This window comes from Lygodium microphyllum, chromosome 20 (assembly GCF_053477565.2).
Source record: "Lygodium microphyllum isolate KBCC chromosome 20, Lygodium_microphyllum_v1.1.10, whole genome shotgun sequence".
In the NCBI taxonomy this organism is placed as follows: Eukaryota; Viridiplantae; Streptophyta; class Polypodiopsida; order Schizaeales; family Lygodiaceae; genus Lygodium; species Lygodium microphyllum.
This window is the reverse complement of record NC_141154.1, coordinates 56,802,736-56,828,961: the sequence shown is the minus strand read 5'-3', so window position 1 is coordinate 56,828,961 and position 26,226 is coordinate 56,802,736. Positions and strand designations below refer to the sequence as shown.

General features: G+C 45.4%; 1 protein-coding gene across 2 annotated transcripts in view; it reads left to right on the top strand.

Moving 5' to 3' along the window:
* Window positions 1-20,199, top strand: part of POP2 (Pyridoxal phosphate (PLP)-dependent transferases superfamily protein) — a 136,888-nt gene extending 116,689 nt beyond the window's left edge. For both annotated transcript variants that reach the window (XM_087701370.1, XM_087701369.1), the window contains 2 exons: window positions 15,526-15,641; window positions 19,872-20,199. In XM_087701370.1, coding sequence (XP_087557496.1) covers window positions 15,526-15,641; window positions 19,872-19,952 — 197 coding nt within the window. In that variant the 3' untranslated portion in view covers window positions 19,953-20,199. The remainder of the gene's footprint in view (window positions 1-15,525; window positions 15,642-19,871) is intronic.
* The last annotated feature ends 6,027 nt before the right edge of the window (window positions 20,200-26,226 follow it).

Genomic DNA, 26,226 nt, shown 5'->3' with positions numbered 1-26,226 from the left:
CTGATCTGGTTCTTCCTGACATTGCTGCTCCTTGGTTGGATATTGTTCACTCCACACTAGTTGTCCTTTCTGTGTGATATTTTTGTGTTAGAGTCTTGGTAGACTTTCATTTGTGTCTGTTTTTTCTTTGCTGACTTGATGGTCTGATGTAAATATTTACTTCTTAATTCAATTATCTTCATGGAGAGAGAGAGAGAGAGAGAGAGAGAGAGAGAGAGAGAGAGAGGGAGAGAGAACCCGAGAGAGAGTGTCGGTGATGGAGGTTCAGACCCGCCGTCATCGCGGCGCAGGTGGTGCCCTTCAAGGCGAGGCGGCAGGTGGATGTGCTGTTCGAGCCAGGGCCTCGTCCTCCTGAGGACTACGTCAGAGAAGTCGAGCGTGTCGTCAACATCACCTTCCTTGACTCTGCCCGCATCCGATACGTCGGCAACAGCTTCTGGCGAGCTCGATTGCAGCCCATCTCCTTCTTCCATCTGTCTTCAACCCCCGTTTGTGACATCAGGTACGCACGTGAGAGAGAGTGGGCGCCGTCTGTATTCCCTGCCAGACCTGTCGAATTCCGCCCTTGCCTTCCAGACGTCCTTGTCCTGTCCTGCGCGTACTCTGTCCCATCACTCAGACAGCTGCACTGCAGACTTCACCGTCAGTCCCCCGTCTCTTCTGGCCTTTGAATCCCCTGTACTAAGAGCGACCGGCACGCAGTCTTCTAGGTTTCTGGCACAGCAGAAAGAATTCTGTGATACAGCAGAGGGTCGGCCTCCGCTGTGTGAGAAACCAGCTTATAGGGGTGCAATTTTCTAACTCAGCAGACAGAGACCTGTGCTGCAGCAAGACACAGAGAGAGAGAGAGAGAGAGAGAGAGAGAGAGAGAGAGAGAGAGAGAGGCCTGTGTTGTCTCGGTCTTCCGTGAGCTCCTGGTGTGGCATCCGACCTGCACACGTATTGAACACCATGGCTGGACTGGATTTGGCTTTTATCGACCAAACAGTGGCAGCCCTTGGTCCGGATTCTGATACAGAGGAACCAGAGGACATGGTTCCGTGTATGAAGGAGATGCCCCCTGGTCCGGACTTCCAGCCTGTGGGCAAACGCTCCAAGCATACGTCAAAAGAGATAATGGATCATCAGGAATGTTCGTATGCTCAGGTTGCCTCTGACTTTGTGGACTTGCAGGATATTAACTGGGAGGATTTATTGGAGTTTGCCAACACGCTGCTTGGCGAGTATGTCCAACACAATCATGCAGCGTTTTTTGACTTTGGAACTGATGATGTTCTGGAAGCCACGATGGACCCAAAAAGTGTCTTGCTCTCTTTTTTGGTGTTTTACGACTGTGCTGCTATACTCTTCTTCATTGGCAGGATTCCAATGCTTTCCCACATTTGCCAGTGGTTGCATCATTTACTACAGGGGGAGTGTGTTGAGGAGATTTTTGTTGGGCCCCGAGGCTTCTATGAGGTACTGTTGAAATCCGAGGTGCATCGGGCTGAGCTTCTGTCTAAACTGCCATTGTTCTTTGATCGCCGTTTGGTCCATGTTGTGCCATGGCGCCCTATGGTAGACTTTCAACGCCTCCTTCAATGTGAATGCCCGGTGTGGGTTGAAGTGGAAAATTGCCCGGCTGTCTATAGGCCGTTGTTAAAGGATGCCATGGCCGTTGTGGGAATTGTTCTGGTCCCCCCGAGCCTAAGGGCCATGAATCACAACTGTTTGTGTATGCTATGGGATACTGCTAGGAAAAGGCCTGCATGGCTTTGTATTAATTGCTCTAGCATGCATCCTTTGCACTTTCGTTTGAAATGGGGCAACTTTGCAGGACATTGCTTTTCGTGTGGAAAATTGGGGCATTTTATGGCCGAATGCCCAGAGAAGAAACCATCTTCAGATGATGAGCATGTTGCGCTGCCGATGGAAGACATGGTGCTTGATGCTCCGTCCCAGGATGCACCCCAGCACAGAAAGTTCTGGATAAAGGTAAACAACGTGCTTCGGGTTTGGATTCCCGTGGCAATGACTGGGTAGAGGCACGTCCCAAAAAAGGTAAAAAGGTTGATGCTGGCCAGGCAGCTACTGGGCCTAATGTTTCACAAGATTTCATGTGCACGTATATGTGCAGGAAAGAAATGCTGTCTTCAGAGCACGCTGTGGGTACTATGGTTCCTTCTTCTCCTCGTAATCAGTCTGCTAGGAAAGTATATACCGACGGTCCAAAGGGCCCACCTGCTAAGTTGGCTTTTGATACTGGAGGGAATGTGATTACGCCATGGGATCGTCGTTATCCCCGTTCCATCCCCCAGACAGTGGATATTCCGTCTACCTCTAAAGCTGGCTGTCAGGACTCTTTTGCCGTGTTAGCTGATTTTTTGGATGACGGTGTCCTTGATATCCTAGCAGAAAAGGTTAAATCGAGGCAAGTGGTGCCTCGTTCCTAATTTTCTTTTTGGAGACACATGAAGATAGCCATGTGGAATGTGCGAGGCATTTGTTCTTGCTATAAGCAACATACCATGTGGACTGTATTACATGAGAATCAGTGGGATGTCTTGTGTGCAGTAGAGCACAAGAGTCATGGTGAAGCAGGAAAAGTTGTGGATTGCCATGGGTTTCGCTTATTTTATGTAGAGACACCCGCCGGGCATTATTCTGGTGTGCTTATGATTGTACATGAGAAATATCAGCCGGTTCTTATTAAAAATGATGTACATGGCCACTTTGTGGTGGTCAAAGTTTTATTTGAAGGAGAAATCTTATGGTTGCTGGGCCTATATGCTCCGAATGATCCTTTTTCCCACCGGGATCTTTGGAATACCTTGAAGATGGGGGGATTTTAATATGTGTGTTGATTCTTCACAATCCACTTCAGGGCATTCGGTGATGGATGCTCCGGAAAGTCGGGTGTGGAATATGTTTGCTCTTGCCATGCTTAAGCAAGATCTATGGTCCTGGCTACACCCTTCTTCTTCAAGGTTTTCTTTCCATTCGGCGCAGTATGCCACTACATGGTCGAGGTTGGACCGAATGTACATCATGCAGGATGATGATTTTCTTCTTGAGATGCTGGAAATGATAGTCTTGCAGCAATATGCTTTGTCGGACCATTCCCCTCTCCAGCTTGAGATACTTGCACAACCCATTGCACCTTTTATGCAACTGTTGGATAGACTCCCTTTACGTTTCAACTCTTATTTGAAGCATTCGCTCTTCCGAGGCTATATGCAGCAATTGATTGATAGATTTTTATTGGACTTCGCCTCTGAGGGCACTGCTTCCTTTGAAAGATTGCTCTCTAATGTGCAGCGGATAGCTCGGCAGTATGGGATCCACCATACCTCTCTTTGTCGGCGGCGTCGACACGCAACGGAGGACTTACTGGCTTTGGTTCGCTCTCTGCTGGTAGACACTCCAGATGATGAATTTCTGCTGTCACTAGCAATGCGTTTAGCTGATCTTAGTAAAGAGTTTCAGCTAAAATCTTATCACCAGGCCAAATTACAAAAGTTGACTGAGAATTTGCAAGATAGTGCTTGTCAAACTCATAAGTTCTTTCGTGCGCTGCATGTCTCTCCGGCTCGAGAAAATATGACTAGACTCCAGAATTCAGAGGGTCAAATGGTCACTGACCCTCAGACTATTGTTAATATGTGCAGGAATTATTTTCTGGAGCTTCTTGGTTCTTCTCAGTCACCTTCTGACCGGGTTACGCGTGCACGTTCAGTCTTCTATGATCTGGTCCGACATCAGGTTCCACTTGATATGCAAACTACTTTGGAGTCTGATATTTGTGAGGAGGAGGTTATGGATGTTTTGTTGCACCTGCCTAAGGATAAAAGTCCCGGTTGGGATGGTCTCACCAATGAATTCTTTGAGAGCTCCGCTACCCAACTGGTGAAGCCATTTACAGCTATGTTTCAGCAGGTTTGGGAAACAGGGTTCATGCCTTTCTCATGGAAAGAAGGGCTTATCAAATTGCTTCCAAAGGTTCCTTCGTCGTGAATGTTGCAACATTGGAGACCAATCTCTTTGATGGATTCGATGTATAAAATCTTTTCCAAAGTGCTGGCGAATCGGCTCCACAAACATCTTCCGGCCATTGTGCATGCTCTTCAATATGGTTTCAGAGGGCCGCAACATTCTGCATAATATCTTAAATGTGCAAATGGCTATTGACTATGCAAGGCACTCTAATCAAGAAGTGGTATTGATCCAATTGGATCTGGAAAAGGCGTTTGACTATTTAGACTGGTCTTTCATTGCAGAACTTATGTCAACGATGGGCTTTGGCACTCGGATGTCCCGCTTGATCTACACCATTAGTGCGGCGGCCTCTTCGCTAGTTATGCTAAATGGTGGTGTTACAGAGCCCTTTGTCCTAGCAGGTTCTGTGAGACAGGGTTATTCTTTGAGTCCTCTCTTCTTTGCCCTAGCAACTCATCCGGTTCTGTCGATGTTATCCTCCATAGGAACTTTTGCTCAGTTGGCCGGATTGTCTCTGCACTTCGTTAGTCAATCATTGGAAGATGACAGCTTTATGATTTTACGTGCGGATAAGGATAATATTTGCAAGGCATTAGATGTCTGGATGCTCTTTGGTCAGGCTTCTGGTCTTTGTATCAATACTTTCAAATCGGCCCTTCTTAGTTGTACGGAGTCCGATTTATAGTCATTGGGCTGGTAGGGATAGGTTGTTCCCCGTGGTTCCATTGTCAGGCATCTTGGGTACCCTTTGGGTATTGATGTTCAGTCAAAACAACTACTATAGTGGATTTCACAGAAACTCGCAGTGAAGTTTCTCTATTGGAAGTCGCAAGCTTGGTCCTTCCATTTTCTCCTCAAAGTGGCTCAAACAATTATGCTGCCAATGCTCACATATTTCTTGCCATTGCTGTCTTGGACTCCTACTACTTTGAACGCTCTCACCCGGCCCATTCGTTTCATGTTATGGAAGAAGCATTCATTGCATGCCGGTATTTCATGGATGTCGTGGTCGCATACATGTACCCCCAAATGCTTGGGTGGTGGGGCTATTTTGGATGCCCAAACTCATATGCTGGCACTTCGTTGGTCTCTTTTTCGTGCCATGTGTGTGGAGCATCACCCGTGGGCCGCTATAGCCCGTTATTTTCTTGAGGACCGCGGGCTTCTGCATGGGAATACACAAATTCGAGGCTCCTGGTGGCATGTGCTTAATGCAGACTCTTGGTTTTCGAGTCCTTCCTCATCTCTGCTTGTTCATTTGGTCGGCTCCTGGCAATTGGTTCTTCAGAAGGCGCGTTGGTCTTCAGCGGAGGGCCGCGTAAATTCTAACTCTTTTCAACTGGAATTGTTGGCAGCCTCGAGATTACTTTCATGGGAAGGCAAACAGGAGCTTCGAGCAAAGTTTAACCGCATGGCCCGTTTGGGCTTGACCTCAGTTTGTAGATGCCACCCTTGCCAGTCGTAATGTCTTCATATCATTTCGTACTGCCAGGAGGCTTTTCCGAATCCCTCGTGGATACCATGATTTATGGGAACAGCTTTTGTCAGTGCTCCAGAGCAAGCAACCCTTTCCTGCCCTTGCTGTGAATCGCCTGTGGCAGGATTGGGTCCTTGCAGGTCGGTTAAATTTGGAAAAGGCCTCGGCTAACCAGGTGTACCATCTTCTAATTAAAGATCATCAATGGCTGGTCACTAAAGCTAATACTGTATGGGGGTTGTGGAAATCTCAGTCATGGTGGAAGGCAACTGTGATGGAGGGCTGGGTGAACAAGACACCTTTCAAATGCAAGGTCTTTCTTTGGAGGGTAATGATTGGTGGTCTTCCTCTTGCCTCGGCCCTTTCCAAGCGTCGAATCTCTAACGGCAACTGTTTCTTCTGCACCACTACTGTGGAATTGGCCCGTCACCGATTTATCTCTTGCCCTCTCGCTAGGAAAATCTGGTCGCTTTTGTCTGCAGTTTGGCGAGCTGTGGTTGGTTTCTCAATGAGTCCTTTCGATTGGGTTTTTGCACGCTCAAAATACCCTGCACCGGCACAGTTGCATTTGAAGACCTTGTTCCATTTTCTCAGATATTGGGGATGCTGGCATAATTGGACTTCTCGGAATGCCTTTCTTTTTGAGTCGGCCTCTAATGTTTTGGGACACATTGCCAGGCTCCTCGGGAAGACTTGCTTCCCTGGCATAGGGCAATTTCCTCTGTGTCTGGGACTTGTGTATCCCACTCCGTGTTTTGTACTGACAAGTTCACACACAGTGGCTTAGAGCCATCGTGTATCTTGTAATCATGTAACCTTGTACCTTTTTTTCGTAATTAATACAATTACCTTTTACGAAAAAAAAGAGAGAGAGTATGGGATCTAATCACAAAATGACTGCAAAAGCAGGGAGAATTAGAGAGATGACAAACAACAAATACTGGAAACATTGCTGGCCAGCCTCCAAGGTCAATAAATGCTGAAAATGCAAAGGCTGAGTACAAAAATGCTGGGAGTAAGAGTGTTAAATGCAGCCGTACAACATTAAAATATTGCAGAAAATTAGAACACAGAAGACAGAAGGCTGAAAACAGGCAGAAAATACCTAGAAACTAGTTGCTCAAGCTGCAGCAGACATAAGAAGGTAAATCAGCACCAGTAAATGGTGAGGACAGACCATCCACTGCAGAAAACAACACTTAGAGATTGAACATGAACGTCTAATACCATGCTAGAAGTGGGTGCAGCAATGAAAGTGTAGAAGATTGCTGTAATAGACTGCACAATACAAGAGAAAGGAGAAAACAAAAGAACACTGCAAAAGGAGAACTTAGAGATATACTTGGGAAATGGAATCCATATACCAAACACGAGACAATTGCATACAATAGTGAGTCACTGGCTGCATGGGCATTGGCATCGGCTCCGTCTCTTCAACAGGGCTTGCACTAGAATCTACAAGTGATGAATGATCAGACTAAGGAGGAGGCATCTAAATAGGTAGAAAATAATGCAAATAATGCATTAGGTCAGCTTTGTACGATAGGCCTAACATACTCATTCGCCTCGCTACGAGTTGGACTACAGCGGTGTCCAACACCTCCCCCACTGTGTAAACAAGCATCCCCACCCCCCCGACAGCGCAACAGCATGAGTGGTAGGTCTTCAGCAGGGACGTGCAATGGAAACCTCTGGTCAGACGCCGGTGCATTCTATGAGTGCTCCCCAGTCAAACACCTTGCGCATCATCCTCTCTGAGGAACAACTCTTGGCCGTCTAGGCCACAGAGTTGGAGCTAAAAGAAATAGCGATCTTTAGTCAGGTCGTTGGACACTCCCCATCGAGGGCCCAACTGCAGGATTGGCTCCACTCCACATTGCGCATTGGTACAACGCAAATCTTGGAGGCAGTCCTCATGGGCTGAGGGATCTTCATGGTTCGACTCACCTCTGCAGACGTAGCCTATGAGTTAGTGGAGAGCTTGCTCTATGCCTCCATGAAGGGAGTCCTCTACATAGTTCCCTGGTATAGCAGCTTCCCAGTGGAGTTATTTGCGCTCCACAACAGTTTTCTCAGACACCCAGCTACCCTACTTTTCCCCGGACTGGCGATAGAGTACCGCCAGTTAGTGGAGGACTTTGGATGGTTTTTTGGCACAATTCTCCTTGCTTCGTTCGTGGATGGAGTGATAGATGTAGGAGTCCCAAAGGTACGCATGGCCGTGAAAGACACAAAAGGCATACCAAAGTTCTTGGAGATTGAGACTGGAGGTCACTTCTTTAGGTAGCAGATCATTGTGATTGGGCAACCAAGTTAGTGCCTGCGCGGCTACAACTTTGGACATCAAGCAACAGATTGTACACGTTTCGGGGCCAAGACAGCTCCGGCGACGGGCTTACAGGTGGACGCTGATGGCTTCACACGGGTCTAGAGACGACAGAGAAGGAGACAGTTGGGGGGGGGGGGGGGGGGCACAACCAGCTCCTCAAACCCAGCCTCGACAGCAGGGAGTTGGAGGGTAAGCGATGCCTCGTCGGCAGATCACTTTGCAACCCCCCTTGCTTGCCCCACCCGGCAAGACCGCAATCCCCCACATCCATCACCTACAGTCTCTCCCCCCCTGCCCCCGCGCCTGAACCAACGTCGTGTCCTCTTGCCTAAGGATCTGGTTCCCCACCTCTTTGCCCTGAAAACCAACTCTCCCCCCCCCCCCCCCCCAAGCTCCACCTGTACTGTGGCCTGCGGCTCTATACGATAGGCCTAACATACTCATTCGCCTCGTTGTGAGTTGGACTACAGCGGTGTCCAACACCTCCCCCACTGTGTAAACAAGCATTCCCCCCCCCCCGCGTGAGGGGTAGGTCCTCAGCACGGACGCGCAATGAAAACCTCTGGTCAGACACCAGTGCATTCTACGAGTGCCCCCTAGTCAAACACCTTGCGCATCATCCTCTTTGAGGAACAGCTCTTGGCCGTGCAGGCCACAGAGTTGGAGCTGAAAGAAACAACGATCGTTGGACACTCCCCATTGAGGGCCCAGTTGTGGGATTGGCTCCACTCCACGCTACGCATTGGTGCAACGCAGATCTCGGAGGCAGTCCTCATGGGCCGAGGGATCTTCATGGTTCGACTCACCTCTACGGACGCAACCTGTGAGTTAGTGGAGAGCTCACCCTATGTCTCCACAAAGGGGATCATCTACATGGTTCCTTGGTATAGCGGCTTCCCAGTGGAGTTATTTGCGCTCCACAACAGTTTTCTCATACACTCAGTCACCCTACTTTTCCTTGGATTGGCAGTAGAGTACCGCCAATTAGTGGAGGACTTTGGACGGCTTTTTGGCATAGTTCTCCCTGCTTCCTTCGCGGATGGAATGACAGCTGCAGGAGTCCCAAAGGTACGAGTGGTCGTGAAAGACACAAAAAGCATACCAAAGTTCTTGGAGATTGAGGCTGGAGGTCACTCCTTTAGACAACAGGTCATTGTGACTGGGCAACTAGGGCAATGCCTGCGCTACCACGACTTTGGACATCAGGCAACAAATTGTATGCGTTTCGGGGCCAAGACGGCTCCGATGAGGGGCCCACAAGTGGATGCTGATGGCTTCACACGGGTCCACAGATGACAGAGAGGGAGATGGTAGGGGGGGGGGGGGGGGGGGCATAGCCAGCTCTTCAGACCCAGCCTTGACAACAGGGAGTTGAAAGGCGAGCGACGTCTCCTCAGTCGAGCACTTTGCAAACCCCCCCTTTCCCGCCCCACCCGGCAAGACCGTAGTCCCCCACATCCATCACCTACACCACAGACCACTTCACCTGAGTTTCCACAGCCCCCATACCCCTTCCCCCCCCATTTCCCATGCCCCCCCCATTGACCCTGGTCCTTCGAGGGCCACCAGCTCCCCGCTACATCCGCCACATACCTCCGACATCTCCTGATCCCCCTCTTCCCCCCACTATCTCCCTTGCCGAGCACCCTCCCTGTTCCACACCCGGTTTAGGTGATTCTCCCCGGACCCACCCTCCCTTCTTCCACAAGTGGTGATGAGCCATACACGCCTACATCCTCCTTGCGCCAGCAGTGCTCCCCCCACACATCTACCAGCTAATTTGTCCCTGCCGCCCATTACACTTTCACGAGACAGGCATAGTTGTTGCCAGAGGAGTTCTTCTGCAGTGGCCCATGGTCCTACTTGAGAGTTACGGAGTGCGGAGAGTTCCCACTACCTCTTGAGGTGGGGATCTTCGTGGTTCGTAAGTCAAGGAGGGGCAAGGTCCATCTACTAGCACTACTGGATGGACCAAACTATGCTTTTTTCTTTCTGTCCTCTTACTCAGAGGATTGGACGATGACACAGATAGAGGAGGAGCTGAAAGTCAGGTGGCAGACCACACCTCCCAGTGGATGGGAGAAGAAGGACTAGCACTATTTGCACAACAATGGCCTGGTTGCATGATGGACATTACTGGTGGGCTGGTGTCGAGGTCCCACACTTGAGTATTATCTTTCGAGCCCCCCCACAATGGAGAGCTCCGTAGGATGTGATCAAGTGGCCCCTGGCATAGGCGGCCCGTTTCTACCAGTGTATAGAGTCACGACTGTTGAGAAACCCTTCACCCTTCACTTGTAGTTTGCGTTTTTACGTTTTTGCGTTTTGCATTTAGGGTTTGCAGCCCCAAAAAGGGGCGCCATCCTAGACTGACTGTGCCTATTTATAGGCCACTCTCTCATTCATTCCTCACGGCCGATTCATTCAGCTCGTCACCTCTTCTCTCCAGCCTCTCCACTACCCTCACACCCCTTTAAGAGGACATTGCGGTTCGTGGCTCGTGGCTATCTTCATCATTTTCCTTGTGCTACGGCACCCTTGGTCCCTTGTATCACATTCACTCCATGATTCGAAACTTCATCATTCCATTCATCAGAGTTTCTTCTCTCTTCTCTTCTCTTCTCCATGTTTGCCGAGTTCACTCCATGTTCCTCCCTGCAAACCCTACTGTCTCGCTGGTATGTCATCTTTTGATATGGTATCAGAGCGGATCTGCTCAAAGAGTGGCAAAGATCCTCCAGTCCAGTGAAGGCAAAGACCGGTGGTAGGTTCGGCATCTACTTCTCTTCTTCTTAGGCTGCATCAAAATCTCGTTTTTGCAGGTTTCAGGTGTTTTCAGCTTGCTGCCCACACCCCTTTTGCGGAGGACATTGTAGTCTCAACTGTCCCTTGGTGTCATCTATAGTCTGGCGCATGTTTGCAGCCTTCCACCCGCAGTTTGTAGCTGTTTACAGCAGAGCTATTGTTGCTGATCACTCTCCGTTCAGAAAATAATCTCGTTTTTGCAGATTTCAGGTATTTCAGCTTGTTGCCTACACCCCGGATGTAGAGGACATCGCGATCCAAGCTGGCCATTGCTTTCTACAACAGTTTGGCGCCTGTTTCCAGCTTATCACACACTATTCGGAGCTGATTTCAGCATATTGACTGCTGCGGCTGTTTTCTCCTGCGTTTTTAGTCTTTCTCTCTCCTGCAGGCTGTCCTGCCTGCATTTTTATTCTTTCTCTCTCCTCACTTGTGTTTTTCTACTGGTTGCAACCTCTTATTGCTGGTCGTATCCTCCTTCCATTGGCAGCTCACTTCCAGCCTTTCCACTGCCCTCCCACCCCTTGAGGTAGACATTGCGGTTCGTCCTTCACACTGTCCTTACACTCCTTGAGGCAGACATTGCGGTTCGTGGTTCATGGTGGCTGACCTCTTCCTTCTTCAGCAAGGCACATTGGTATCCATGGCTTCTTTACCAACAGATGTCCAGACTACTGGGTGCTCCTATTGTGGCATCACCGGACACACCATCGATGCTTGCCGACTTCGACCTTTGCTCCCTACTTCCTCGGAGTAGATGCGCCTTCCACTAGGCACTCCTTGTGCTACCTCTCCTTTCTGGGCCACAGAGATTGTTCTACATTGACTATCAGAGTACTATGCTCAAGGCAATAAGACACATCCGATGCGCACTAAGTCATTTCGAGCACATGGAGGATCGATTGGCGCTATGACCTCCTAGAGATCGTCGCAATGCCAGCGGAAGTCTTCTCCCACTTATTTTCAGGTACAGTGGCTTCCACGACCTATGGATCTGTAGTTTGCTCCATGGAGAGGCAATGATTGTTTGATACCGTCTCCTCGTCAGTCTGCTCCTTCGAGAGACAGTGGCTGTTCGACTCCTTCCTTTTCTTTGGCTACCCAATCTGCTCCATTGAGACACAGCGACTGTTGCCCACCTCTTGCTCATTCTGAGCCCCACCCTTCCCCACCCTCGACTACTCATGTTCGAGAGGCTACCTCTGGGAGCTCTTTAGCACCCCAGATACCTTCTTCGGCACGATTGGCGGCACGTCCTTCGTTATCAGACATTTTGGAGTTCATGATCCATGAGTTTTTGGATTTCCTATCTACTTCAGAGGGGGATTCAGAGGGGGATGTTATTTCTTTGCCCTCAGAGGGGGTATCTACTTCTTCTTCGACTTCAGCGGGGGTCTCTCCGCCTCCCACCTCAGAGGCAGACCCTACTCCACATGAAGTTCTTCACCCATCCTCTACTTTCTTGGGGTTGCTGTCTTCGATCAGTCATCTCTTCTACTGATACCTAGGATCTTCAGGTACCACCTAGATCGGGACCTCGGAGGTTCAACCGTGACTTGGTGACGAGGCCTTCGTATTCCTTCCAACATGGATGCACGGAGCTAGTGGCTTCTCTCTTGAGGTTGAGTTTCGGGTTCTCCAATTCACTCTATTTACTATTCTTTACTACAGGTTCCCTTTGCGGTGGATATCTTGGATCTTAGGGATCCTCTACATCTTCTTCCTTCTCTTCTCTTATTGCCTTGGTCACTTGGTCAGCTTGGAGCCACCTCCCGAGATTGAGTACGGGTATATCCTTATGGTTCTCGGCACCACACAAAGTTTCACATTCCTCCTATGCATTGCATGCTTTCATCATCTTTGTACTAGGGCACTTGGACAAGTGAACAATTTCCCCACGAGGGACATTGTCCAAGTGGCACCTGCTGCATAAGCATTGCATCTCCACCTCACTCTTCTCTTATTCCCCTTTTTGGGCCTGAGAGGGGGTGTTGAGAAACCCTTTACCCTTCACCTGCAGTTTGCGTTTCTGTGTTTTGCGTTTAGGTTTTGCGTGTAGGGTTTGCAGCCCCAAAAAGGAGCGCCATCCTAGATTGATTGTGTCTATTTATAGGCCACTCTCTCATTCATTCCTCACTGCTGATTCATTCAGTCCGTCACCTCCTCTCTCCAACCTCTCCACTACCCTCACACCCCTTCAGGAGGACATCGCGGTTCGTGGTTCGTGGCTGTCTTCATCATCTTCCTTGTGCTACGATACCCTTGGTCCCTTATATCACATTCACTCCATGATTCGGAACTTCATCAATCCATTCATCAAAGTTTCTTCTCTCTTCTCTTCTCTTCTCTTCTCCATGTTTGCCGAGTTTACTCTGTGTTCCTCCTGGCAAACCCTACCGTCTTGCTGGTACGTCATCTTTTGACGACTTTGTACATGGTTGATAGATGCTTTGATAGTACCACTTGGAGCATCTATCACCTCTATGGTCTGGCCAAGGGCCACCATGGGGGACTGGAGTTCGCCGTCCAGACTGGCGGCAAAGCGTACCTGTATACCCCATAGTTTTTCCTCCTCATCAGCAGCCTCCACACCAAACAGATGCGTGTTCGGTCTGTCACAGGTTTCCCCATAAGCTTACACCTTGCATCGTGGAATGTGAATAGTCTCCACTACAGTGGGGCACGTGGTTCTAGGAAGTTGATTGTTCGGCAAGAGCTGCAGCCTGTGCTTGCCAAACGGATCGACATCTTACTTCTACATTCTACAGGAGCACAAGCTCACTCCCACCCAGGCTTAGCAGGTAGGGAAGGTACTCCCGGGCAGCTCGCACACTTACTGGGAGCACACCATAGGTGCCCACGGCAGGAGTGGAGATGTATGCACCTCTATTGGCCTGAGTCTCACCACTTGTGTACGAGACCACGGGACGATAGTGTCAAGGAGGGTTCTATGGATCAGATTAGATATTGGGAACTCGTACCTTGGAGTCCTCAATGTCTATGCCTTTACGGAGGTTAGGGCACGCAGCAGGTTCTGGGTGATCGCGGATGGACTCTCAGAGGTGGACTCGTGGATCGTTGGAGGAGACTTCAACAACTTGGAGGCTTTGGAGAACTAGCAAGGCAGAGGCAGAAACTACCAGGGCATGGCTGCGGAGGAGAAGGAAGCATGAGAGGTCTTTCTACTGGTAGTAGGAGCACGCGATGCCTGGAGAGACCCTGCCTTCCATAGGAGGGAAAGGTTGCTGATAGACAACTAGGTGGAGTCCTGCTGGAGCGGTTGGACAGGTTTTATGTGGAAGAGTGGGGAGGCTCTTGTGGAGGCCAGATTGAGCAGTTGGTGGGCACCACGTTGTCCGATCATTGCCCAGTTATCCTGACCCTTGACCCCCCAGCATCTGCCCTAGACACACGATCCTGCCGGATCCTTGACTAGATCTATAGAAGGGAGGAGGTGACGAGACAGATAGAGAAGATTTGGACTAGGGAGTGGGGTAGGAGGGATTGGATCGCAGAGGAGGTTGTAGAGGTCCTAGCTGAGTCCAGCAAAATCTGCCAAGAGGTAGCCATACAGGCCAGGTAGCAGAGCTGGGAGGAGGAGAGAGCACTCCGGCGGGACCTTGCAGCCACATAGAGATTATTACAGGAGGCACCACGAGATCCCACCCTCCAGGCACAGGAGGTGGGAGTGTGAGCAGCCATTGCTGGCCTTGAGGACAGGTGCTCGGAGTTCTCTTTCTGCATCTCAGTAGCCTTCTGGGCACGGAAGGGGGACATGATGTGCAGGGAGTTCTTCCAGGTGCACCAGTCTCGCACCACAGGAGAGCAGATACACAGTCTTCGTGATCAGTATGGGAGGACTCGTTCTAGCCCATACAAGGTGATGGAGATTGCCACCGACTACTATAGGCGCCTCTTCCAGTAGGAGACAGCCTCAGCTAGGGGATATTGTTGTAGACAGCAGGTCTGGGATAACATCCCGTCCCTCGTCACAGAGGAGATGGGACGCTTCCTCATAGCCCCCTTCACAGAGAAGGAACTAGAGGAGGCTTTCCATACACAGATGGGCATCTGCCATGAGGTATGTGGTGTCCTGCTCTATTTAAGGCCCTGGCTGGTGGCTCCTATAAGTGACTCATCTTGATGATGGTCTAGCCTGACCTAGAGGAGTAGTCTCCTGTGAGAGAATTTTTGAGGGTGCTGGTACTGATGTTTGCCCTAGGAAAGAGGCCGATCACAAGTTTTTGTCTAGGTCTATCCAGTGCTGAAGAAATGCTGCAACTTCCATTTCTTCTTCTTACCATGGCTACCTTGGCTCTTTTGTGAGGTATCCTGCCCCTGGAAACAAAAATACTGAATTTTAAGTCTGATGAGGGACAGCAGTACTTGTGAGTCTTTGCAGTCTTTTTTGGCCCCCACTTTTTCGATTGAGATATGTAATGCCTTGCTGCCCTATGCATGTCTACTTTGCAGCCTGAAATTTCCGCTGCTGCTGCATTTTTTGCAGTCCCTCCAAACTTTTGTGGCTATGAAATCAAGACTAGTGATCATTAAGTAAAAGCACAAACTACAAACTGTTTTATTGCGAGTATCATATTTTATTGGTCAAAGATTTTCAGGCAGACCCATCCTTTTTACAAAATACTTATGACATCATTTCTAGAGTGTTTAGAAAGATTGAACTTGAAGGGAGAAAATTTCCATTGTTAACTTCAGTTGCATCTCTTGCATATGAATAGAGCATGCTTAGATTCTGCTAATAACCTATTTTGGTTGAGCTTGTAGTAAAATATGGAGCTATGCTCAATGTGACTCATCTGAAACATATCACACATGGTGTAACAGTTACTCTGAGCTAAAATACTTTTGAACTGCTGAAGTACTGAGTTCAACTTTGTTTATTTATATTATCCATGATGGTGAGATTCTTTTCTTGCAGGCATTGGGTCCTATTTTGGTAGTCAATGTGCAGAGCAAGGCATGCTAGTTCGCATTTCTGGAGATATAATCATGATGTCACCCCCCTTGATCAGTACAGAGGAAGAGATCAATCAGGTCTGTCCTTTTCATGCTAATGAATCTACATAATGCATTGTCATACATGCTTTATAAAAAACTCCGTTTCATCTTGCATATTGTGTTTCAGGCCTTTTAAGTGCTTGAAAAAGGCAGCTGTCTATTACAGGGTTGTCATTTTGTATTCTTTGGGATGTGTGAAATGTGTTTGCTTTTTTTTTCAAGTTTCTTATACATTAAAGAAAAACAAGAAAATAAAACAGAATAACAAATGAAACAGAGCAAAGTAGTCACTGGTTCACGGCTCTATGGGGCAGCATAAGTATAAGAGCCCAATGCTATGAGACAGGGGAAGGGGAGCTTGACTATGATGGGGGGACAGTACTCCCAATTAATACCCTAGTCATGCTCCACCAGAAACATGCCAGGTGTCCAAAATTGAATGCTAAGATTATTTAGACTAAAATCTTTCCCTTAGGTTGTATCGAGGCTGATCTGCCAAAATCACTCCCCAGATTCCCTTGTAAGTGACAGAAAGCCTTCCTGTCAAGGACCAAAAGGATGAGGATCGGTATACAACTATTATTGTGCAGTGACAATTTGCACTTGTCAAATGATGCACCCATGAAACCCTACCAATCTTGAAGAGTAGAAGGAAATAACTTGTTATCCATGATAAAGATGGCAAATCTAGACAAATAGTTTGGAGAATCAAGGACTAGAAGTATTGATTCTCCTGCAAGAATCATCCACTGAGGGGGCGAATATGAAACCAAACAAAATGGCTAGTGAGATGATCATCTTGCCAGCCAAATGGTATAGCAGCTGAAACTTTGGTGAATATTTATGCAAAACCATGATGAGAAGGAAGGATGAAAGACTGCGCTTCTATAGACAAGCTCAAAAATCTACACTAATCAGCCATAGTGGAATATGGCCAAATGAAAGGAGGTCCCATCCGCTGTATAGTAATCAAATAGTTTATTGCAAAGACACCACTCCTACAAGAGTGGCCAAAGCTATCCTGCCTAGGATGGGACCTTCCAACCTTGCAAGGTTAGGCCATATGTGACCACACTTCTTCTACAATCATAGGAGTTTCGTATGGCCCAAAGAGCATGTGGTGAGGTGATTCCAAACTCTTTCATGTTCTGCAGCAGGCTAGAGGCTGCCATCTGTGAAGCACAGGTTTCAATATTAGAGCTTGAGTTTAAATTGTAGGATCAACCATAGTTGAGAAAATGGGGAAATAGAAATGTGTTTCGGAGGTGCAAAACGGAGTTTCACCCTCAATCCAAAACAGCGAAACGGGAGCGAGCACACACACACACACACACACACACACACACACACACACACACACAGATCAAGAGTTAGAATTAGTACTATCTTAATAATCATGTAAATCTTAGTGTGACTTCATGCATCTTCTCATTTTAGATGGCTATAATGAAGGGAAACAGGTTGCTGAATGCATGCAAGAACAGTAAAATTTGAAGGCTAGGGATGAAAGTTGACAAACAAAACACATTGGCTATTAGAAAAGCAAGAAAATAAAATAGAATAACAAATGCAACAGGACAAAGTAGTCATGTATGGCTCTTGGCCAGAGTCTATGTCTCTTATCAAACAGTGTCTTATTCTAAAGGCAGCTTCTGGCCTTCTTTCCAACTGCCTTATGCATAAAACCAGAAACTCCTCTCTATTCAACCCTACTTCCCAAGGTATCACACTCCATGTAACATCCATCTCTTCTATTGGCATGATGGGCTTCTGACCGTACGTCAATTCAGCCAGCATATATCCCCTGACAGCACCATGAGTTATTGTATCAGCCCACAAAGCATATGGAAGAAGCCTTCTTTCCAACTGCCTTATGCATAAAACCAGAAACTCCTCTCTATTCAACCCTACTTCCCAAGGTATCACACTCCATGTAACATCCATCTCTTCTATTGGCATGATGGGCTTCTAACCATACATCAATTCAGCCAGCATATATCCCCTGACAGCACCATGAGTTGTTCTATCAGCCCACAAAGCATATGGAAGAAGCTGTGGCCACTATTTCATCTTTCCTCCACATGATTTGGCCAAGGCCTTAATGATAGGTGGATATCCATGTTCACTTTTGCCATTTCCTTTTGGATTATAGGTTGAAGTAAGAGCCAACTTTATCCCCAAGCAAGATGACTCACTGCTCTATGGGGCAGCGTAAGTATAAGAGCCCAATGCTATGAGATTGGGGAAGGGGAGATTGACTATGATGGATGGATCTTCACTGTGGCACAGATCACACTCCCCAAATCTTCCTCTCTGTGCAGTTTGTTATGTGTTTGGCAGCTCTTGCATAAGCTGCTAGAGTAGAGATTTTCAAACTGTCAAGAGAGATGGCTCCTTCGTCCCATATCCTGGTTAACAGTAAGCTTGACTAGCAAATGTATACTTTGACAGCCTACATCAATCCCCCAAACTGTTTCTCTGAATGATGACATCTTGCCCCAATCTTCTCCTAGCCAAATGAAGTCCCTAATGAGTTGCTTCACCTAGCCTATATAGGATCTGGAGAAAGACCGACAGGAGGTGATGTACCACTTAGTCCTGCTAAGAGTACCCGGTTAGCCACCCTCAGTCACCCTCCCTACAAAGAAAAGTCTAGTTGTTCTTGGATAGTGAACCTTCTATCTAATTATTAATGCTCAGAAGTAGGGAGGGTAATTGCTGCTTTGATGAAATGTCAATCCCCATGTGAGGCCTAATTGATGTCCCTCAAGGAATCAAAGTGAAGCTCTCATAGGGCTGATCTGTTACAGGCAAAAATTCATGGGAACTGCCAATTGTGAGACCATTTGTGGCTTTGTAGAAAATCTGTCTTTCCTGCAAAGGTCCTAAAGTTCTCATCCCCATCCAAGTACACAGTTTTGTCATTCATTAACTCCACATCTAAAAGCCCATCTGATTTAGAATGGGGAAGTCTAATCCCCCCAATTCTAGTTGATCTGTCTGTCTGAAAAGAGCTGATGGTCTGTGCAACAAATACAAAAAGGAAATAGCAACTCTGAATACAGAATTTGTCGGCTTTGGCAGCACAGACTAGAACCTAGCTACAAGCAAAGAACTACAAAGCTGCAATCCCTCTGGCCCACCAATCTGGGGATCCCATCCTCAACATTGGAATGTCTGAGAACTCCCAATCTTCCCTGTCATGAGCCTTTTCAAAGTCAAGAAGCAGCAGTTGGAATTTTGATTCCTGGAGTGAGCTGCGGATCTATCAAAAAGGAACAATACTATCGAAGATGATGTGGTCCCATACAAATCTTATCTTAGTGTGATGAATGATATCCATCATTAAGGGGAGAAAGCCTGAGACTAAGCAATTAGCTAGGTTCTTATTTGCAGTCCCTAATAAGGTGATAGGACTCCACTAAATAATCTCTACTTAGTTGATGGCAAGGTGACATAGCTCTACCGAGTCATCTCTGACCTTTGCTGCCTTTGGGATGAGATTTATCAATTCCTTTGACAACCTCTGGGACACGTCTTCTAATGCCATGAGCTTCTGAAAGGGTGAAAGAAGACCTGAGGTGAGATTGTCCCAATAGCTCTGAAAGAATGTCGTCTATACCATCATCTCCAGGGACTTGCTACTTCGCAAAGCAACTACAGCTTTAGCTGCTTCTCTGTGAAAGGGTCCATAAGAACTGCTCCGCTAGCCTCTACAACTACCTGCCTCGTGCCCCATCATACTGTATCTCTGTCCAGCTTGAATCTTGGAGGTCTAGTTGTGGAGGTTAGAAGGGCTGTGTAAAAGTCAGTGGTGGCCATTCCAACCTCCCGAGGGCTTTGGGCTATAGAAACATCTGCCCCCTTGAGCCTCCTCACTCCCTGTGTATAATGCCTAGCCCCTGTGGGGCATTAATTAATCTCTGTTGACCATCTCCTGCCTGTGTGCATTGCCTAAATTTCAAAGAGCATTACACCTCCAATGGAATTTGTGATCCTCAATATTGAGCTGACAGATATTGTAGAGCTCAGGTTTGAGCAGTCATATATATGTGTGTACATACATACATACATACATACATACGTATGTATGTATGTATGTATATCCGTCCGGCGTACTGTTATCTCGACCAAAAGGTAGTCTAATAAAACACACAATGAAGGATTTCAAACATCTTATATTGCAGCCATATATCAACTTGACTAACAAATTCTTTCAGCCTTATGCTTGATAGCCCCCCCTTTATTTTGTTTTCCTTTTTGCAGTTGGTATCTATTTTCAAAGAGTCTGTCAGGAGGACAGAAGAAAGAGTTTTGGAGCTTCAGACAAAGAAGGCCAGCATGTGACCCTGTTGATCTCTTGATTGTGTGATGATGTATAGATTGGTCATTTTACGTTCTTTTCCTGATATACAGTTACCATGACGGGTCTGTATTTGTAAAGCCATATATTCTTGGGACTGCATGGTGGGTTTTTATCCCTCTCAGAGTTTTTGACAATTTATATAAAGTACTACAGGAAAAGGTGTGCATTGTACAGGTATATACATAGGAGTTAAAACTCTATACCCCTCAAATTCTTGTTTTTCTCTCATCCGAACTCGTGGGTTCAATGTTCAAAATTATTTTTGAAGCTGCTGGGGTACTTGAAACTGTTAATATTGGATTGATGAAGTTTTACATAAAGAGACTCTAATGTTTCATTTTCTTGCTTTGGCATCGAGTCTAGATTTAGAAGAGACTAATTAAGAGATTGTAGAGAAGGACAATCTTGATTTATTATTTGTTATTGACACTCATAACTAGAAAATAATTCAAAAACAAATCAAGTAGTTTTATTTCATAGAGACTGGCTTATCTCAAAGTACAAGATGGAACTTCTTCCCAATTAAGTCATATATTGTATCATAAATCAAAATCCCACAAAATGGAACTTCTTGCTATGCCCCGCAAAATGGTACTTGCTACACCCCACCTGATTAAGAAATTATCCCAAATTGTATCATAAATTAAAGTCCCTTTTCTTTCTATACATCCATTTACTCAAGTTGTGATACTCTCAATTGTGAAAGAACTAGGAATGAATTAGTAAGTACAATTATTTTCACATGCACGGGCTTGGGACAAACCTATCCCAACAATCATATACAAAATGGAATTCCTTGTAGTCTATGATTGATAAAATTGCCACAAATACTTGTATCTTCTTGTGGGCAAAGTTATTTTAGCAAGTGTTGTTCAATGGATAAATCACTTAGTAAGGGGGTTGCTTCCTTGAAGGCATGTGTTTTGCATCTCAAGGATTCCATGAACTACATTTCAATGATGCCAAATACAATGAGAAACTATTATAATTTTTTTGCTCTTATTTTGCAGAAGAAGTAAGCATGTTTAGCCATGGTCATTAATAAAATATGATTAATGTTCAATTTGACATTATCATCCAAGATGGCTTTGTCAATTACAAGCTCCATGTTTAGCTCTATAATATTTTTGGTGAGGTTTTCATGTTGATCTTTGAGGTGAAATGGTGAGCTTTTAGTAAGGTTTAAAGATAATATTAGACCAATGTGATCATAAGAGTGTGACTATTATTACACAAAGGATTGGACAATGGATTGCAAATAAGACTTGTTCTTAATGAGGAGCATTTAGGCTTTCTATAATTAAAATAAAGACTTCCTTTCATTCTGAATAGGATGCATCTTCCTTTGCTAATGAGCCATAGAAAAGTTCACTCCCAAAAAATGTATTTTAAGACATTCAACATGGCATGCATTTTCACAATGCATGCACTTTTTCAAGCCATGGTGCTAGAAACAAACACAATGTTTTAAAAACTAGTCTAGAATATCACGTTTTAACACAAACTTATGTTGACATTTAAGGGCATATCTAATAAAGTTTGAGTATGGAATATTGTTAACCCTCAAACGAACAAGGTGGAAAAGTTGAAAAATCTAAAGCAAAAGACAAGGTCTAAGCAAAAGTGAAATAGAAGACGAAGGCGTGTCAAGAAGAATCTGGAAACACAAGAAGTGTAGAAAAGTCCTAAATCAAGGAAAAAACGCATGAGAAACGGTGCAAGTTTATACTGTAACGGGCCGTGGAAAGGAAGCTAGAAAGATAGGAGGACGATGGAAAAAATAGCCTAGGTCAGCCATGCAAAAAAGAGAACAAGGGAATGACTGTCTAAAAGGGATTTAGGGTTTTGCATGTAAAGTTGAAAAGTGAATGATAAACTCATTTTTGTGTGTGGTCAAAAGTGGCTCTTTTATTATTATTATTATTATTATTATTATTATTATTCTTGTTATTGCTTGCTTGAGCTTGTGCTTGAGAGAGGGAGTGTGAGAGTGTGAGAGAGTGAGTGTGTGAGGATGAGGAACCGGGGAGAAGAAACTCTCCATATTCTCCTCTCTTATTTTATTCTCTTCTCTTTTCTTCTCTTGCTCGTGGCAATGGAGCTTGGAGCGGGGAGATTGAGGATGGAGCTCGCTTAAAGTTTACACTTGGATCGTGGAGCTACTGGAGTGCTCGGGAGAGGAGGTAACTTGATCGGGCATGGACATAAGCTCACTATACCCGTAGAGATGGATGGCATGTCGTCTATGTGAGAGGTAGCCATTAGTGCTCGGCTTGGAACGCTTGAAGCAATAAGCGGTCTGTGGGTCTTGGCGATTGAGTGAGAGTTTTCACATTTTTTCTTGTTTTTGCTTGCTTGAGCTTGTGCTTGAGAGAGGGAGTGTGAGAGAGTGAGTGTGTGAGAGCGAGGGACCGAGGAGGAGAAACTCTCAATTTTCTCCTATCTTCTTTTCTTCTCTTCTCGTCTCTTTTCTTGTCTTACTTGCGGCAATGGAGCTTGGAGTGGGGAGCTTGAGGATGGAGCTTACTTGAAGCTTACACTTGAATTGTGGAGCTATTGGAGTGCTCGGGAGAGGAGGTAACTCGATCGAGCATGGAGTAAGCTCACTACACTCGTAGAGATGATGGCGCGTCGGCTTTGTGAGAGGTAGCCATTAATGCTCGGCTTGGAACACTTGAAGCAATAAGCGGTCCATGGATCTTGGCGGTTGAGCGAGAGTTTTCACATTTATTATTCTTGTTCTTGCTTGCTTGAGCTTGTGCTTGAGAGAGGGAGTGTGAGAAAGTGAGTGTGTGAGGATGAGGGATCGGGGAGGAGAAGCTCTCTCTCCATCTTCTCCTCTATTTTTCTCTTCTCTTCTTTTCTCTTGTCTTGCTCGTGGCAATGGAGCTTGGAGTGGGGAGCTTGAGGATGGAGCTCGCTTGAAGCTTGCATTTGGATCGTGGAGCTACCGAAGTGCTCAGGAGAGGAGGTAACTTGATCGGGCATGGAGATAAGCTCACTACACCCGTAGAGATGGATGGCGTGTCGGCTATGTGAGAGGTAGCCATTAGTGCTAAGCTTGGAACACTTGAAGCAATAAGCAGTCCGTGGGTCTTGGTGGTAGAGAAAGAGAGTTTTCACATTTTGGTTCCGTTGCCGGGACCTACGGATTCAAGCCTTGAGCACTTGCATGCTTCGAATCGAGCATTGAAGTAGGGTTTTTCCTGAACCACTGCTTGAGGTAGATAGGTAGAAAGTGAGGGAGTTTGAAGAGGTATTCGATCTTCTTAGCAAGTAGGTTTTTGGTTTTTGGACTTGGAAAAGCATATTGGAGTAGTGTAGATATTTTCCTTATGATTTTTTCTTGCATTTAGGAAGGATAGGAGCAAAACATTGGAGCATACAGTAGGGTTTTTTAATGATTTGAAGGGCCATTACGGTAAATGCCATGCGCGATTTGAAGGACCGTTCATAGCTAAGTTTTGAACTACTTGCTCTAGATTTCAGTCTAGTAATAGATCTATGATGTGCATGGCATTTACCCCAAGAAGTATTGAGAGTGGAAAAAGTCTGAATTTATGATTGATTTTTTATTGTTTTTTAGGTTTGAATGGTCGATTTTTGATGGATTTTGAGTGAATGATTGGTTGTTTTTGAAAGTGTTTGAGAGTGTTTTGGATGATATTGATTATTTTTTGAAAGCTCATGATGATTCTTAGTAGAAATATAAAGATCTGTGATGTTCTGATAGATTCTATTGAGATTCTGATATCTTCTATTTTGTTCTGATTTTCTTATGTATGAAGCATGGATTGATGATTGATGAAGGTTGAGGTCTTTTGAAAGCTTATTGAATATTTTTTTATAGTTTGGAATGGTTTTAGTACGAGTTATGAGGATATATTGTTCTCTGATGACCTTTTGTAACCCTCTGTAGACCTTCTGTAGAGTCTCTGTCTTTGCTTTGTTCTTGTTTTGTTTTGTAGATATTCTATAAGTGTTCTGTAGAATGTATGTGTGACTTTGAAAAAGTTTTTTAACTTTTGAAAATGACGAATCTAAGTTCAAAAGAGCTAAAACAAATGGAAGAAGCAACTGTTGAAGACTGAAGAAGAAGACTAGAGTGACAGTGACAGTAGTGAGCTATGAAGAGACATTGTAGTAGCTCTGGTACCCTTTCATACCTCTCATATCTCTTGGAAGGTGCATTTACAACCTAAGAAGGATTATTAAGTACCATTCTTGAGTATTGTGGTAAAGAGATGATGCACTATTGATAGAGAGAGAGAGAGAGAGAGAAACAGAGATAATCACTTCTATCAAAACAATGTATCTTTCTATGAGAGATTGAGAAAAAGAACTATGAAGACAATGAATATGAATACTATGTGATTATTTTTATTTTTTATTTTTTAATGTTCTTTGTTCTATTGATGGATTTTATGAGGATGTTGAAGATCATGGTTGATTTTATCAAATCTGTGGGAGATATCTACTATGATGCTGCATGAAGATTTGTTGTTTTTCTTGTTTTGGTTATCAAAAGAATGAAACAAAAGCTTTTTGATGTTACAATATAGATTTTCTTGTAGTAGAAACCCCTTTTCCTTGGTGTTCCTCTTGGGGCTTCATGTTTTTGGTACGTAACCGCGGAAACTTGTCATCAACAAGCATTAGAAGAGGGTGAAAATGAAGAAAATGGCATTACTAAGAAGATGATGATTTAATATATCCTTACAAAGTTCATTCTTTCAGTGAAGTATTGGAGATTCTTATTGCCAAAGCCACTTTCTACAAGTTTATCCCACAATGACGGAAACATATTACTATCATAATGCAAGCTCTATGTGGTGGACTATTTCCTCTCCTTGTTGAAGCAGTAGAAACTTGCATCTTGGTGGCAAATTGTTTGGGAGAAAACTGAAGAGATGAAACATAGAGAATGACCATCCATGAAAGTTTTGGCATTCATTGAGAAGTTTCTAGACATCATCAAGTGGGAGATCATGAAGAAGCTTCAGGAGTCGTGGTCAGTGGAGGTTCACGAAAACAAGAAAGAAAAGAGTTGGAATTTGTTCGTGGATGCTTAACATCAAGATACGTGGGATGCTTGGTGCTCTGACTGTCCAATTAGCAACCCATTGGAAGTTGGTAGACAGAGTGGTTTTCACAACATACATTGTTGAAACTATCAGAAGCTGTCATTATTATGATGATGGCACAATAACAATCCTAAGAATGAGTTTTGATACTTTCAGAATGGAATATCTCCCCCTCTGTAGTGGTTTGAAAGTTGAATTCAGAGATATTGAAAAGAATGAAGTAGAAGAGATGTTGGCCAGAGAATCCTCCCGAGATTGAAGCCCCTCTCAGATTCTATTCTGTTGAGTACAGACCAACTGGTTGCAGCCAAGACCCTGATGAATGACACAATCAAGAGGCAAACATTAGAACGATTCAGAGGTACGTATGAAGAGAGAATGCAAGAATCAAGGCTGAGAACGAGCTTGTAGTAGAAGCCTCCTTTGACGCCCTAAAAGTACTCTTTACAGAAGTCCCCATGGCGATTGAAGGTCCCCTTCCTAGTCAGATTCGTTCTGGAAATATTGATGACATGCCAACAAATGTAGTCCCATTGCCAAATTTCAAAGGAGAGTATAATGAAGATCCTGATATTCATGTAGTAGAGTTTATGGTAGCATGTGTAGATAACAATGCTAGAACCCCTGAGCATTGGTTAGTAATCTTTCCCGCCATTTTTAAAGGTGCGGCGTTTCAATGGTATGAGAGACAAGCAACAGGAACTTTTGGCACATGAGACGACCTAAAGTTGGCATTCCTCACTAAATTCAGGCATGAAGGTTTTGAAGAGCGGATGCGAGAGAAGTTCATGAACCAAAGTCAGTTCTCTGGAGAAAAAGTAGAAGCTTATGTCTCGCAAATGGAATCCATCCTGAAGAGATGGACTAACTATCATTTGAACGAAGGTATCTAGAAAGGAGTGTTCCGCAGAGGCCTACAACTAGAAGTTCGCAAGTTCGCAGAATTGAGAAGACCATTCGATCTACAAGTTGCAATGGAAGGTGCAAGATTGTATGATGAAGTTGAAGCAAGGTTGTTAATGACTCCAGGAGGAGGAGTCTTACCTCCTTCCATGCCAGGAATGGTATACCCACCAAATGAAATCCCAAGGATAGTTTCCTATTCCTATTCCCAGATGCAAACAATGTCGTAATATAGTGCAAGTAATCCACAATGGTCGCTGCAGACGAT